The sequence below is a fragment of the Miniopterus natalensis genome, chromosome 4 (assembly GCF_054644295.1).
Source record: "Miniopterus natalensis isolate mMinNat1 chromosome 4, mMinNat1.hap1, whole genome shotgun sequence".
Taxonomy (NCBI): Eukaryota; Metazoa; Chordata; class Mammalia; order Chiroptera; family Miniopteridae; genus Miniopterus; species Miniopterus natalensis.
In genome coordinates, this window is record NC_142084.1 from 67,483,473 (window position 1) to 67,498,241 (window position 14,769).

The following is a 14,769-nucleotide window of genomic DNA, read 5'->3' on the forward strand; positions in this document are numbered from 1 at the left end:
GCCCTGGTGGGAGGCCCACCCCTCCAGCCTATTACTGACATGTGGACCTGGCTTCCTATAGGTCAGGGATGGCAAATACTTGGCTAAAACCCCTTCCCTCCCTCCCCTCACATGTCTCTTGGAAAATTTTGCTCAAGCTCTGCTGGAACTTGCCACTCCCACCACTTTGTCTCCAGTGCAGACATCACGGTGCAGAAAATTTCCCCCTCCTGCGCTCATGGCAGGCATTACTAATCGATCTAGCACTCTTTCCCTTGTGCCTCTCCCCTGTCATGTGCCCATGGCAGACACTGCTAACCAATCCTGGCATTCTTTCCTAAGCATGTCACCTCTCCCCATTCTATGGCAGATGTGACTAACTGGCCAGGGAATTTTTTTCCACGTGATAGTTTTGTATGTGACATAGTCCATGACAGATATGACTAATTAATTGATCGGGGAACTCTATTGGATGCTGCCGCTCTCCTGCCTCCATGGCAGATTCATGGTGGATTAGGTTCTTCTGTTCTACTTGCCCCCATCCCTTATGCTTTGCCTGAGGCAGACATCACTTGTTGACCCTAGCATTCTTTCCCACTGCACCTAGAATTCTTATCACAGGACTTCAGGCAGCTCCTATCTATTGATGGGTGTGGCCCCCAAATGAGTGGTATTTGCCATCCCTGTTGTAGGTTACACCTCCTCTCCTTGTGTGGTCCAGCCCAGGGCGGAGCAGGTGATGCTCAAGTCTGAGAGTTGAGCTCTTTTCAAGGTGCCTGCCTCTAGGCAGCTGGCTTGAGCCCTAGCTCTTCACCTTGGAGAGCACAGCCTAGGCCTCCAGCCCTAACAGTGGCCTCCATCTCTGGGATTGTCTCCCACCACCAGCCACTGAGGCACTGGATCCCACTGCTGCCCTCTAGCAGGGATCTTCTGGCAACCCCAGGATCTTCCCAGTAGCTGAGCTGATCCTGTGCCAGGGCCTCACTTATGCCCAGGGCCTAGAATTCTCTCAAACGATACAGAAAGAGCCAAAGCTTGGGAGGAAGACAGGAAGAATGGATTGTCTTTGGCCCTGGATTCCCACATGTTGCCTCCAACCCCCTTGGAATTGGAATGATTTCCTGCCTCTAAACAGTCCAGGGGGCTGCTGCTTTCCACACCCCGAGAGGTTTGGTTATTCTTTTCCTGCTGGATTCCACACCCTGGCCACAAAGCCCAGCCATGCCATGTGCATGGCTGGTCCCTGGGTTTCCCAGCTGTGGTCACTGTCCCTGCCTGGGCATCTGGGGCTGGGACCCTCACCTGGGAGGAGGCTGGCCCACCCTGCTTGTGGGCCCCAGCTGTGTTGCTTCTTGTCTGCTGCCCATGCTGTCCCTGTGGCTCTTCCTCCCACCCCAGCATGCCTGTTGCTGTGCACCCTGGAGCGTGGGAGCCCTGCCTGCCTCTTCTGTCTCCCCTGCCTACCCAGCTCCCATCCCGCATTGTTCTAAGCCCAGTCCCCTTGGGCAAAAGTCCGGCTTTTGGATAAGGAGTCCCAAGCACCCTTTTTCTCTAGGCTCAGCGCCTGTGTCTGCCACCCACAGCTTGCGTCTTCCCGGGGTGGGGTTCTGTCTCTGACCCTAGTTGGGCTCGCATGAGGGCAGCTCTCTAGGTGACTCGAGGGAGAAGGGACCTTGGGGCCTTCTTCAGGTCTGACTAGCAGCCTCCTGCTCCAAAACACAGATGTGCCATTCCTGGTATGGCCCCCACCTTATGGCCACATGCCCTGCAGCACAGCCAGAACCCCTCCTGCCAGTTCTGACCACTGCTAACTGAGGGTGGAGGCAGGCAAGCCAGGCCACCAAGCGGTGGTTGGGGCACATCTGCCCCTAGGGCCCAGGTTGGGCCCAGGAGTACAGAGGCCTACCCATAAGAGGATTTCTCTGGGGAGCACTGACAGAGACTGTCTTCCCACCCCCCTCATTCTCCTTCCCCTGGCTGTCGGTCAGTGACTGAACTGAAGGTTAGAAACACCCACTCTGTGTGTAACCCAGAGCAGGCCCCACTATCCCTAGGGGAGTAGAGGAGTAGACATGAGCAGAGTCCCGAAGGTCTGGGGCTGGAGGATGTGGTGGCCAGATTCAGGAGCTTCTTCCTGGGTCATAGGCAGGAAGACCTTGGGCTTGAGTCTGGAGACCAGCCTTGCCCTCGGCATGACCAACATTCCTGCTTTACATGGGACTGAGGGTATTCCCAGGACTTGAGACCTTTTAGTGCCAAACTGCGGGGTCCTGGGCAAACTGAGGTGAGTTGGTCATCCTGCTGCTAGGGAGGATACCATGACCTTATTGGGGCCAATGGCCTCTGCCCCCTTGCCCACCAGGCAGCCTGTGGCTGGGCAGGTGCCAGAGGTCACTGCCTGCTTCCTGATGGCTGAAAGACTCCAAAATGCTGTCTCGTCATCCCAGAGGGGAAGAAGTCTATGCCCTTGGCCTTAATCAGGGCTTTTAGGTGGCATCTCAGGCCATCTCCATCCTGGGCAGGGGCTTCTGTGTGGTGCAGGGGTCTTTAGGTTCTCTGTGGCCACCTCCGTCTTTATGCTCTGAGGCTCAGAGCCTAAGTCTGGCCCCAGGAGGGCCTGGGAGCTGGTCACTCTGATAAGATTTGGCAGCCTCGGGTCAGGTCAGGGTAGGCAGGATGCCCTTCCTGATGCCCATTAGGAAAGCATGTGGACCCCAGAAGCATCCCCAAAGCCCCATATAGGGTACTCCTGCCCCACCCCAATCTGGGTTCCCAGCACCAGCTGTTTGTGGCCACTCGCAGCCTACCCTCTGCAGGTAGGCATAGTCTGTTGCTGCCTTGGCCCCAGGCGGTCGTGCCTGTGCCTCCATATTCCTCCCATTGCTGCGGGGTCCCCAGTCCAAAGTGGTGGGAGGGCTCTGGCCCACACATGCCTCCATGGCCCAGGGAACATGAGAGCGTTGTCCCCCAGGCTGCCTGCGTTTAGCTGTCAGGTGAGTCCGCTGCGCCGGCCTGGGTTCTGCCTCTCACTCAAATGACAGCCACTGCCTGATGACCACCATCCAGGGGGTCTCTCAGCCCGATGTGTCAGGCAGAGAAAAGTGGGGACTACAGGGCTTGAGTCCAGCATGGGACATATTCCCTGCAGGTCCCCTGGGCTCAAACCTTGGCCCCCAGCACTCTGGATGGCGGTGTCCCTTCATCCTCATACCCTGAAAAGAGCCTGTGGAGAAGGGAGCCCCAGGGCAGGGGCTGTCAAAGCAGGTACCTGTGCCTGCTGAGCACCTGCCCTGGTGAGCCATCAGATAAGCCAACAGAGTAGGCAGCAGAGTCAAGACAGTGTTGATACTCTCTGCTGTTTGACTCCTGAAAGGAGAGAAAAAAAACTACTTCATGTGTGGGTGATCCCTCCAGCCCTCCATTGACAGCTACCTTCCAGAGATACCAGAGGCAGGGCCCAAGTTCTCACTAAAATAATGACGATTCCTCCAATGTCACATTCCTTGTGGCTCAACACTCAAGCCCGGTTCCCTCCTCTGGGTCCCTTTCAGCAGGCATACTTTTTGCCACCTGTGCTAACTCAACCTAACCCCAGGGGCCTGGTTCCCTGTCACCCCAGGCCAGGCATGTGAGTGACTCAGTGACTGTCCACACAAGTGCCCCACACTGGTTTCCAGTGGGAAGTGCTTGCAACAAGGCAAATTTGGGTTATCTATCTTTGTGGGGGTTTTTAATAAATTTTTATTTCTTGATTAATTTTAGAGAAGAAAGGAAAGACAGAGAGACATCAGTTTGTTCCACTTACATATGCATTCATTGGTTGATTTCTTTAATGTCTTTTTTTTAATATGTTTTATTGACTTGAGAGAGAGGAAAGGGAGAGAGAGAGAAGCATCTCTGAGAAAGGACCATTGATGGGCTGCTGCCTTCTGGACGCCCCCTACTGGGGATCAAGCCTGCAACCCGGGCATGTGCCCTAATGGGGAATCACATCAGTGATCTCTTGGCTCATGGGTTGACACTCAACCACTGAGCCACGCCATCCAGGCTAATGTCTTTTTTTAAAATTGATTTTAGAGAGAAGAAGGGAGAGAGAGAGAGAAACATCGATATGTTGTGTCACTTATTTATGCATTCATTGGTTAATTCTCATATGTGCCCTGGCCAGGATCGAACCCACAACCTTGGCATATTGAGACAATACTCTAACCACCTGAGCTACCTGGCCAGGGTGGGTTGGCTGTCTTTGGGCTGGAGTTGTCTCTGTCTTCGTCCCTGGCTTCCCTCCTTGCTGGGATCAAGGGCTCTGGCTGCTGCACTGGGGGTGGGCTGGGGTGGGCAGTTGGTCCTCCACTGAGCTGTGCCCTTCTCCCCAGGTGATCCGCAGGGGCTGGCTGACCATCAACAACATCAGCCTCATGAAGGGCGGCTCCAAAGAATACTGGTTTGTGCTGACGGCCGAGTCTCTGTCCTGGTACAAGGATGATGAGGTGAGTGGCTGGTGGGGCTGGGGCCATAGGGCAAGAGTGGCAGTCGCTCACTTGTCACTAACTTGTTCATTCACTTGTTTATTCATTCACTTACTTGTTCATTCAGGAAAGGTTCCCTGAGCACCACTGTGCTCATCAGGATGGTAACAGCCAGGGCTGGAGGGTATGCCAGGCATCATATCCCAGCCCCTTATGATCCCCTCTGGGGTCCAGCCTGATGGAGGAGAGGGAGATGGGGGAGGGAGCCACCAGTAGTCTGGAAACAGACCCCAGCCTCCAAAGGCACAGCGAGGGGAACACAGCCTGGGATCAATGACTCAGGCTTACAGCCAGGCTGCTGGAGTGCTAGGGTTCCATGGTCTGCACCTACATGGGCTCAACCAGGGCCTTAGCCTATCTGGGCCTCAGTTTCCTCATCTGTAAAGTGGGAAGAATGGCCCCTACCTATTGTGAGGTGCTGTCTTTAGAACATTGCACACATGCTTGTCCTGATCAGAAGGACAGAGGGAGGCCTCATGGAACCAGTACCAGGAGCAGTAACCTCAGGGAGTGGTATGGTCTGCTGCTTTGAGCTGTGGTCTCCATGAACGGGAAGTAGGGGTGGGGTATGAGCAAACCCACTCCAGGCCCAGTTGGCACTGCTGTCCAGGCCCCTCCTCTGCCTCTGCTCCAGCCCATTTTCCCATCCTAAGTGGCCCATTTCTTCACCTAGTTCCCCTAATGGAACAACGTAACTGGCTAAGTGGCCTGGGAGTGAAGCCACTCCTTTGGTTCCTATTGCCAATGTTGTGGGCCAAGGGGTCACTAGCAAGGGGCGCTGTGTTTCTGTCATTTTCCTGGTTTGCCTTCTGAGCGCCCCATAGGCTCTCCCAGTTGGCCAGGGCAGTATTACCAAAACAGAAATCTGTTTCTCATATGTGTCCCTGGTGAGTTTGGTGGCCCTGTGCTATAAGGCTGACCAGGGCCTAGGCTTCACTTTTCCTGTTGCCACCTTAACACGTTGCTCCCCGATATAGTCCAAGATAGCTGCCCCCATGCTCATCACCAAGTGGCCTCTAGCAGCCCCAAGAAGGGAAATAAGGGCCTGACGGAGAACATGCACACAAATCTCTGCTCATGTGTTCCTGCCCAGAATCTAGTCACGTGGCCACTGTGTGTCCTGCTCATCTGGGATGGCCTACCCACCAACCCAGCCCAGGTGCCTTTGGAGGAAAAGTTAGGCTTCTCTGGAGCCTCCCCTCAGGGATTTGGGAGGACCTTCCTTTAGAAATGGCCCACACTGGAGGCCTCAGTGGCAACTGACCCTATCCCACGACAGCCACACCTGGGCCCAACTGTGCCTATTTCTACCCAGGTTCAGAGACAAGGCAGGTAGAGATCTGTTGGGACCCCTGGGTGGCTCTTATTTATTAAGCCCACCAAGGCCACACGTGGAGGGTACTCTCCTCTTCAGGAAATCCTCACACTTTGTCAGTGAGGAAACTGAGTTTACATGTAGTGACTTGCCCTGTGTCACAGAGCAGAGAAGAGGTCCCGTGGGTGGGTATAGGGCATAAGCTCCATGACCAGAGAAGCACCTCAGTCCCACCCTAGACCACTGCCCCACAGCCCAGGCCAGATGTGGGTTCCTCAAATGGAGGGTGTTTGGGGGTGAAATCATCCTACTCCACACAAGTCTAGATACTCACCCCTGGAATGTTCTGGAAACCTCAGGAGCTCTGAGTCCCCTGAAGGGGAGGGACCGTGTTTGTGTAGCTGTTTTTAAACAAAGGTAAGGGGTTGTCCAGGACTCCACAGCTTCATGGGGTTTGGCTGTTGGGGAAGGGTGAGACCAGGCATTCCTCAAGGAACCTTCATGGTCACATCGGTTCTCTAAAATGGCTGGGTGAGGGGTGGGGTGATGCTTTCACATTTTTTCCCTCTCCACCCCCGCAGTCTGAAACCCAGCCTGATCTGTGGTTCATCAGCTGTCAGGCAAGCTCAAGGCTGATCCCCGCCTTTGGGTTTGGGGGTCCCCAGGGCCTGGTGCTTGCCTTGGGCAGTTGTAGAGGGGCTTCTGGGTCCAACCCCCAGCCTGATTCACTGCTTGGCACCATTGCAAGTTCAGTTTTCAGAGCTTCTCTTCTTGAACTTGAAGAGAGGCCCTTCATTTACCTTTCACCTGGATGTTGAAAGCAGGAGCCCAAGACTCTCCCTTGGGGCCCCAGACCAGAGGCAGGGGAAGTGTTGGGAGGAGGGTTGAATGCCCACCCAGTGGTAATGAGAACCAGCAGGCCTGTGAAAGGGGCCTTCTGTGTGCCCCAGACACAAAGTGGGCTCAGATCTGGAGGGGCGGGAGCGAAATCCTGTGGCCTTGCCCAAGTTAGGATCCCAGCCGGGACCCTCAGAGTCACACATGGTGGCCACCCCTGGGGCCAGGCCTCCATAGAGAAGCCTCAGAGAGGGGCAGGACATTTGTATTTCTTTATTTTAAAAAAATAAACGAGGTGGTTACTGCAAGAAGTAGGAGTAGAGGGATGGTTTAGCCAGGGCCCCCCGACCAGCATTGGGCTCCCTCTGCCCTTCCCTGGAGCCTTTTCTCCCACCCAGACCCTTTTTCTGGACTCCAGAACCTTCTGTCTGAGTCTCCACCCCGGTGGGAAACAGGGTGGGCAGTGACACTCACCTCGGAGTCTGCCTCTCTGTGGGGGTGGCAGGAAGTTTGGGGGGGCCCTGTCCCGACGTGCCGCTGGCCCAAGCCCAGCCTAACCAATGTGCAGACTACTGTACACATTCAGAGCCCCCTGAACAGGTAGTCTGAACACTGGGTTGGCGGGGCTGGCTGTCCATCCCGTGGGCCCCCCAGGCGGCAACAGGGCCACCACGCTTCGGCACCTCTGAGCAGGCGAGGAAGCCAGTGCTCCGCCTATGACAGTGCGCTCTAGCTTTTCTGACGTGGCAAGGCTGGGCTGGCTTTCATCTGGAGAGTTATGGGTTTTCAGGAAATCCTAAGGAGGGGGCGGGTGGGAAGGAGGGTTTGGGTCTGTGGCCTCTGCGTGCGGGAGACGCTTTCTTTGGCAGTTGAGTTGGGGGCGGGTGCACACAAGGCTGTGTGTGTGTGTGTGTGTGTGTGTGTGTGTGCGCGCGCGGGGCAGCATCAGGAAGGCAGCCACTGTGCTCTGGGCAGAACACTATAAACAGTTCCAGATGTGGCGTCTCACTCGGGGTCCAAAAGGACTGTGACTCAGTTACTTGGCTTGGCAGGCTGACTAGAGGCTTCTTGCCTCATGATGCGGCAGGGTGGGGGCAGTGAAGGCTGTTCCACAAACTTCCAGTCAGGGAATTCCTGCCCTGGACTCTTATAAAGCCCCCCAAACTGCCTGGGACAACTGGTATACCTTTTCTTCACCACCCTCCCTCCCTTGGCCTCCAAGTCTGAAGCCTGAAGTGGGGGAGGGGGATCCCATCCTCCTGGGCACTGGGTCCCTCTCCCTGCCTCACTGCAGCTTGGCCTGGAGAAGCGCTGTGTCCTGCTTCCTCCCTCCCCAGAGCCTGGTAGGCTGATCCTGGAGCATGAGAGACGCAGACAAAAGAAAACCCCTAGTATCTTGTATGCACTAGCTCTGCGGTTGGCAAGTGATCACCACTTTCTCACAAAGTGTCAATCCTCACCTCAAACAAAGAAGGCAAGACTCCTGTCTTTGACAGATGCAGAAACTAAGGGGAAGTGGCTTGCCTAAGGGCACAGGGTCAGGGAGGGGCAGAGGTCTGAGTTCCTAGTGCCCAATGACAACCCACACTTGGCACCAAGCCTGCCACTAGCTCCTGTCTCCCTGTCTGTAGTCCTGAAACTCTGAGTCAGCCCCTGCCAGCCAGGGAGCTCCTGACCCCCTTCCCCTCCATCACTGTGGTTTTTTCTTGAATTTGGAAGCAGCAACCATGTTGGGCTTCTTTCTAGGGCTTTCTGGCAGATAGGGACAAGACAGATAGAAAGAAGTGAACTGCTGGATGAGGGGGCAGGTCTTCTCCAAAGTTACCAGGAGGTAAAAGGCTGGGAGAATGGTGGAGAGAACATATTTTGGGGGCACATATCCTTCTGTGGCCCACTCTGCCTGCTATGTGGCCCTGGGCAGCCAGCTTCCCTACCTGAGCATGATGCTTCCCTGGTAGGGATGGGGAAAGGTTTCATGAGCTGATGGAGGAACAACACTTCACATCAGTTCTTGAGAGTTACCATGGGTCAGGTGGGCGTGGGAGCTGGGGGACCTTGACACCATGCTCTGGTTTCCTGATTTGAAAACCCGGTTAGTGTATGCAAGCACATTTGCACACATAGCTACTGTGAGGACTAACAATGATGTGCTAGTCCTATAGGTGCTTTGCGATGACTGTGGGTGAGTGTTGGGCTCCAGGGCTCAACTTCCTCTCCCTGCCATCAGTAAGTACTTCCTAAGTGGGGCTGCCCTTAGGAAGCAAGTGGCAATTCTGTGGCTTTGAGACTTAGGCATCAGTTCGGTGGGGCCTTGCTTTCCAGATCCTGGATCATCTGAAATCCCAGCCCCCGCTCTTCATCCCCTGCCTGCCCCTCTTAGTGCATCTGTCTTTCCTCTGTAAATGGGAGCATAGTGGTAACTCACTTTCAGGCTCATTGTGAGACCATATCTGAGTTAACAGTTCATTCCCTTAGCCTGGAGAGGAGAAGTGGTTGGATTGTGAGTAGAGTCAGAGTTGGCCAGTTTTGAGTATCCACTGTGTGTCAGCAGTGACCAAAATAGACAGGAGTCCCTGCCCTCCAGGAACTGAGGAGTCAGTCTGGTGACAGACAGCAGCCTAGATCAATAGCAAGATATATTGTTGTGTTGTTGTGTTATGTTGTGAGGGGAAGCTTCACGGGGAAAGAAGTGGGGGGTAGGGGAAATTGGGGTGGGGTCAGGGCAGGTGTTGCAAGGAAGGTCTTTGCACAAAGACCCAAAAGGGGCAAGGAAGGAGCCATAAGGCATGGGGCATTCCCAGCAAAGTTCCCAGATGTGCAAAGAGTCCTGGGTGAGAGCTTGCCTAGGATGTTCAGGAAGTGTCAAGGAGGCTGGCATGACTGGGGCAGCAGTAGTGGATGAGCTAATCTCACTAAAGTAACTAACATGGGGAGCCTCAGGTGTTGGTAGTGGTCCTTGCAGTAGAGTCCAGCCCTGGGCATCCTCAGGTCTTCAGTTAAACAACACAGGGTGACCCCTGCCCTTCCACCCTCAGGAGAAAGAGAAGAAGTACATGCTGCCTTTGGACAACCTCAAAATCCGTGACGTGGAGAAGGGCTTCATGTCCAACAAGCATGTCTTCGCCATCTTCAACACAGAACAGAGGTGAGCACCCATGGGGTCCCAGGGTGGAGACCTCCTTCAGTCATTCAGCAGCACCCGCTGAGCACTTGACGAGTAAAGTCCCTGCCCTGGGGTATCACGTTCTAGAAAGGGAGTCAGGTGAGAAACAAAAATGCCATGGGCACTTCTGATGGGTGGTCAGGGAAGACTTGTCTGTGCAGAGACTGATGAAGTGATGTAGGAGCCTTGGAGGGTTCTAAACAGGGACAGGACTTGACTCAGGTGCCCTCTGGTGGCCATGGGAGAAACAGACATGGGGGTGTGGCAGGAGGGCAGGGAACCAGGTCCAGGTAGGAGATGGTGGGTCTAGACCCAGGTGGCGCTGAGGCTTAGAGGAGGAGGGGGCATATTCCAATAGAGTTGATCAAACTCCTGGTAGATGTGGACAGAGAGAAAGGCATTGCTGGTGACCCTGAGCTCCAGCAGGGAGGGAGCTGCGTTAGCCATGCTGAGGGAGAGAGGCCTGAGTGGCTTTGGGAAGCAGCTAGGTAGGTACAAGAGTATGGTGTTCGGGAATGAACTCCAGGAAGGGATGTGAATTGAGGGGTTGTGATTGCATGGTGGTGTTTAAAGTAATGAGACAAAATGAGATCCCTGAGTGAGCGTAGATGGAGAAGAGAGGTGACCAGGAGGCTCTCAGTAAATCTGTCCCATAGGGCATTGGTGGGAGACTTTAGCGCAAGAAAAGGGACTTTTCTCAACTCAGGAAGGGAGGATCTCTCTGCAGACTTACACACACATCCTCACCCAGGGACCACCTGAGTCAAGGGCTAGCTGGCAGGCAAGACCCTGAGGCTGTTCATGACCACCTGGCAGGTGATTGACATTCTCCCAGCTGGCCCCATGACTACCACCCCACTGCTTGCTTGTACCCCCAGTTCCAGCTGATCCCCTTGTTTTGTGTAAGAAAAGCGCTTTCCTGCTTTTTCCTGGACTGCCCTCAAGATCTACTTTGGCCATCAGCTGGCTCCAAAAACCTTTATAGCTCTTTAGGCTCACCCTCCTCCCACCTCCCCTACCCAAGAATCCCTGCGGGTACGTGGAAAAACCCAGTCTCTGCAGTGGGACAGAGCTGTTGGGAAGCTTTTCCTGGCTGAGTGATACCGGGCAACTGTCCCACCACCTTGGCCCTGTGTCCCCCTATGCAAGGGGTTGAAGATATTACCTGATATTATTTAGGAGTTCAGAAAACCCAGAATAATAGTAGCGGAAACAAGATAGATATTTTGTTTTTTTATGTAAATAAAGTTAAGACTACCATCCAGGGCAGGTGGAGCAGCTCCACAGGCATCTGGGCCCAGGTCCTCCTGATTCCTCAGCCTCTTCCTCTCTGTCTAAGGTGGCTGCCCAACTGCAGCCATCCTGATGATGTGGGCATCAGGGAAGAGGAGGAGGAGCAGCAAAGGCATACCCCTCCCTTCACAACTCCTTCCAGAAATCTCTCAGGGCAGCCACTCACTGACCACCAGTTGGCCAGAGCTCCATCACTGGGCAATACCTAACCTCAAACCCAGATCTCACACAAAGACTTTGGGGCAGCTTGGCAGTTTCAGCCATGCCTACCTTGTGAGAAAAGGATAGGGTACAGATGCTGCTACCATCCTGGGGCCTCTGGTCATGAGTCTCTGGGTCACATGTGAATCCCTGTCACTCAGACCCCAGAGCTCACCATACCTGATCTGGGCCCACGGTCAAGGTCAAGCATATGCCCCTCTCTTCTTCCCATCACAGGAATGTCTACAAGGACCTGCGGCAGATCGAGCTGGCCTGTGACTCCCAGGAAGACGTGGACAGCTGGAAGGCCTCATTCCTCCGAGCTGGCGTCTACCCCGAGAAGGACCAGGTGAGGAGCTGCCTCGCCCTGCCTGGCCAGACACCTTCCTCTGAGCTGACCCCGCCTGGGAGAGGAAGGGCACTAGGTTCTCACAGGATGGGTCATTTCCAGGCTGTATTTACCAGAACTATCTGAAGACAGGTAGCCCATACCCTCGAGCAAACAAGCGGAAAGGTAGAGCAGGATTTTGTCATCAGGGCCCAGAATGTTCTCCAACTGAAGCCAAGGACAGGGATGAATAGGGGCTGGGACCCATCTGCTTCGTTCTCCCTTCTCCTACTTGAAGTAGAGTGAACATGGCCACCCTTGGTCCCCAAATTAACATGTCATTTCCATCTCCAAGTAAGAGGATCTACCTGCTTTGGACCGTGGTCACCCCAGGTCCAGGCATATCAGGCCTGCGTCAGGCAGGCCCACATGGTGCCGGCATGGCCATCAGGGACCAGCCCTGTAGGGTTGGTTGTGGGCTGGACAGGGCAAGCAATTTCCAGAGAAGCGGGGCTCCCCACACTCTCCTTAGGCCACAGTCACCCCTCACTGCCTCCCTCCCACCTTGCAGGCAGAAAACGAGGATGGAGGGCAGGAGAACACCTTCTCCATGGACCCGCAGCTGGAGCGCCAGGTGGAGACCATTCGCAACCTGGTGGACTCCTACGTGGCCATCATCAACAAGTCCATCCGAGACCTCATGCCAAAGACCATCATGCACCTCATGATCAACAACGTAAGTGTCTGGCCCCTGCAGGGCCTCCAGTCATAGGGAGGGGCGAGGGTTGGCCGCAGCCACATTTGGCCTAAACACTGTATAAAATCAAAAATTTAGTCACCACCTTTTAAATACCAAAATCAAGATTCCCAGCCTCTTCTGTGAAATTGGAAGGTACAGGCCACACAGGGCTCACTCTCCCATTTTTCAGGTAATTTAAGCTCACACATGTATGCGCTTCCTCTAAATAATTTTTTTTTTTTTTAGTCTTACAGTAACCATAAGAGAGGGACTGCTAGGAGAGGAGTAAAGAAACCTGCCCCAACACTGAGTGAGAGGTGGGATTCAAAGCCTGACTGAGGCTGTCCCCAACTGTAGCCTTGTGTTGGCAGCCTTGGCCTCCTGATGGCCTGTAGCCCAGCCCACCTTTACTTTCAGTGTTACTTACCTTCCCGGGGTCTCTCATTTACTCTTCTCTTTGGTAGAGTACAGCTGTACTAATGTCTCCCATGTCGGGCCTCCGGCTTGGCAGCAGGTGTTCAGGAAGCTATATAGACCAGGTTTGATTTGTGTTGTGGCTATGATAGGGCCTAAAGCAAAAACCCCATGTCCCTTCCCTTTTGTTCCATTCTTCACAATCTCCTTCTTAGTGATGACCAGTGTTAAGTTTTGTGAGTACCCTGGAATATTCTTCACATATTGATGGGATTTATGATAGAAATGGTTCTGCAGCCTGAAATTTAAAATGCATATATGCTTTGAACCCTGCAGTTCTACTTGCAGGAATTTCTTCCATAGAGAACTTTGCCCACATGCCAGTTGAGCATATACATGGTTATTCTTTTCAGCATTGTTTTGTAGTAGCCAAAGATTGGAAATCTCTATCCTTATAATAGAATCCATTCTATTTGCAAAAAAAAAAAAAAAAAAGAATGAGGAATATTTCCAGGTCTATATACAGGAAGGTTCCATTTATATAAAAAGGGAGGTGAAATACTTATATATTGTGTATGTACAGACATCTCTGAAAGTTTGTACAAGAACCTGGTGAGAGCAGTTGCTCCCTAGAAGGGGAATTCATGGGGGCTAAGGAGGCCAGTGTGGACAATGGAGTTTTTGCTGTACCTTTAGGTTATATTTTATTTTTCCTTTTACCAGTTTTTCAAAATTTAAATGTTTAAATTTAAATAATTTCACATTTAGAAATTATCCAGCATGGTCATCTTTGCAGATGTTGAAAGTTTGTTTGAGAAGATTTCCAATATAGATAATGTATGGGAGTCTTTAGTTATGATGTGTCATATATCCATCCACTGAATCTATGTATTTCAGTCTCAAGTCACTCTTGACCTTAATGGGCATGCTCTGGAAGCATCCCCTCTAAAATCAAGAACAAGTGGGCCATTTCCACTTTTATTTAACTTTCTTATAGAGTTACTAGCCACTGCAGTTAGGAAAAATAATTTAGAGGTATTCCTATTTGTTGAAGCTCATGTACACATGATATGTTACCTAGAAACCCCAAGAAAAGAAACTGAAAAACTACTGTATCCTGTGGAGGATTCAGGAACAATGTATAAAAGTAATGAACAGAAACTAGTGCATTAAGTCCTCAATTAACATTGTGGATAGGATAGGTTATGTGATTTTAAGTGAAATGACAACTAACGAAACGAATTTTTCCAAAGGTTAATTGATGTACACCTGAAACTAATATGACTAATATGGTATACCATCTATATTTAAAATTTAAAAATCTTTATTGATTTCAGAGAGAGGAAAGGAGAGAGAGAGAAACATCAATGATGAGAGAGTTGTCATTGATCAGCTGCCTCCTGCACACCCCTGACCAGGGATTGAGCCCACAACCCCAGGCATGTGCCCCAACCTGGAATCGAACTGAGATCTCTTGGATCCTAGGTCAATGCTCAGCCGCTGAGCCACGCCCAGCCAGGCTATATTTAAATTTTTTAAAAACACCATAGCCCTAGCTAGTTTTGCTCAGTGGTTAGAGCGTCAGCTGGCTGACTGAAGGTCTTGGGTTCAGTTCCGCCCAAGGGCACATATCTTGGTTGTAGGCTCTGCCCTGGTAAGTCAGGACATGTGCAGGAGGCAACCAATCAATGTCTCTCTCACATCGATGTTTCTCTCTCTCTTCTCCCCCTTCCACTATCTCTGAAAAGCAATGGAAAAAATATCGAGTGAGGATTAAAACAAAAAAACACACAAAAAAACACAAAAACACCATAGACTAATTGGTATAAATAAAAGGTTCCTAGGACATCATATCAATGATATGATTAAATGACATTCAACATTGAACTACATTACATTATTGGAGGACTTGCTATAGTTTTTGAACAAAAGCCAGTTTGAAGACAAAATGATAGCAGAAAAGATAGTAAT

At 52.2% G+C, this 14,769-nt stretch overlaps 1 protein-coding gene across 5 annotated transcripts in view; it reads left to right on the top strand.

Moving 5' to 3' along the window:
- Positions 1-14,769, top strand: part of DNM2 (dynamin 2) — a 79,465-nt gene that overhangs the window by 60,640 nt on the left and 4,056 nt on the right. For all 5 annotated transcript variants that reach the window (XM_087816723.1, XM_016207919.2, XM_087816722.1 and 2 more), the window contains exons 14-17: positions 4,356-4,469; positions 9,696-9,805; positions 11,555-11,666; positions 12,217-12,381. In XM_087816723.1, the coding sequence (XP_087672849.1) occupies positions 4,356-4,469; positions 9,696-9,805; positions 11,555-11,666; positions 12,217-12,381 (501 nt within the window). The remainder of the gene's footprint in view (positions 1-4,355; positions 4,470-9,695; positions 9,806-11,554; positions 11,667-12,216; positions 12,382-14,769) is intronic.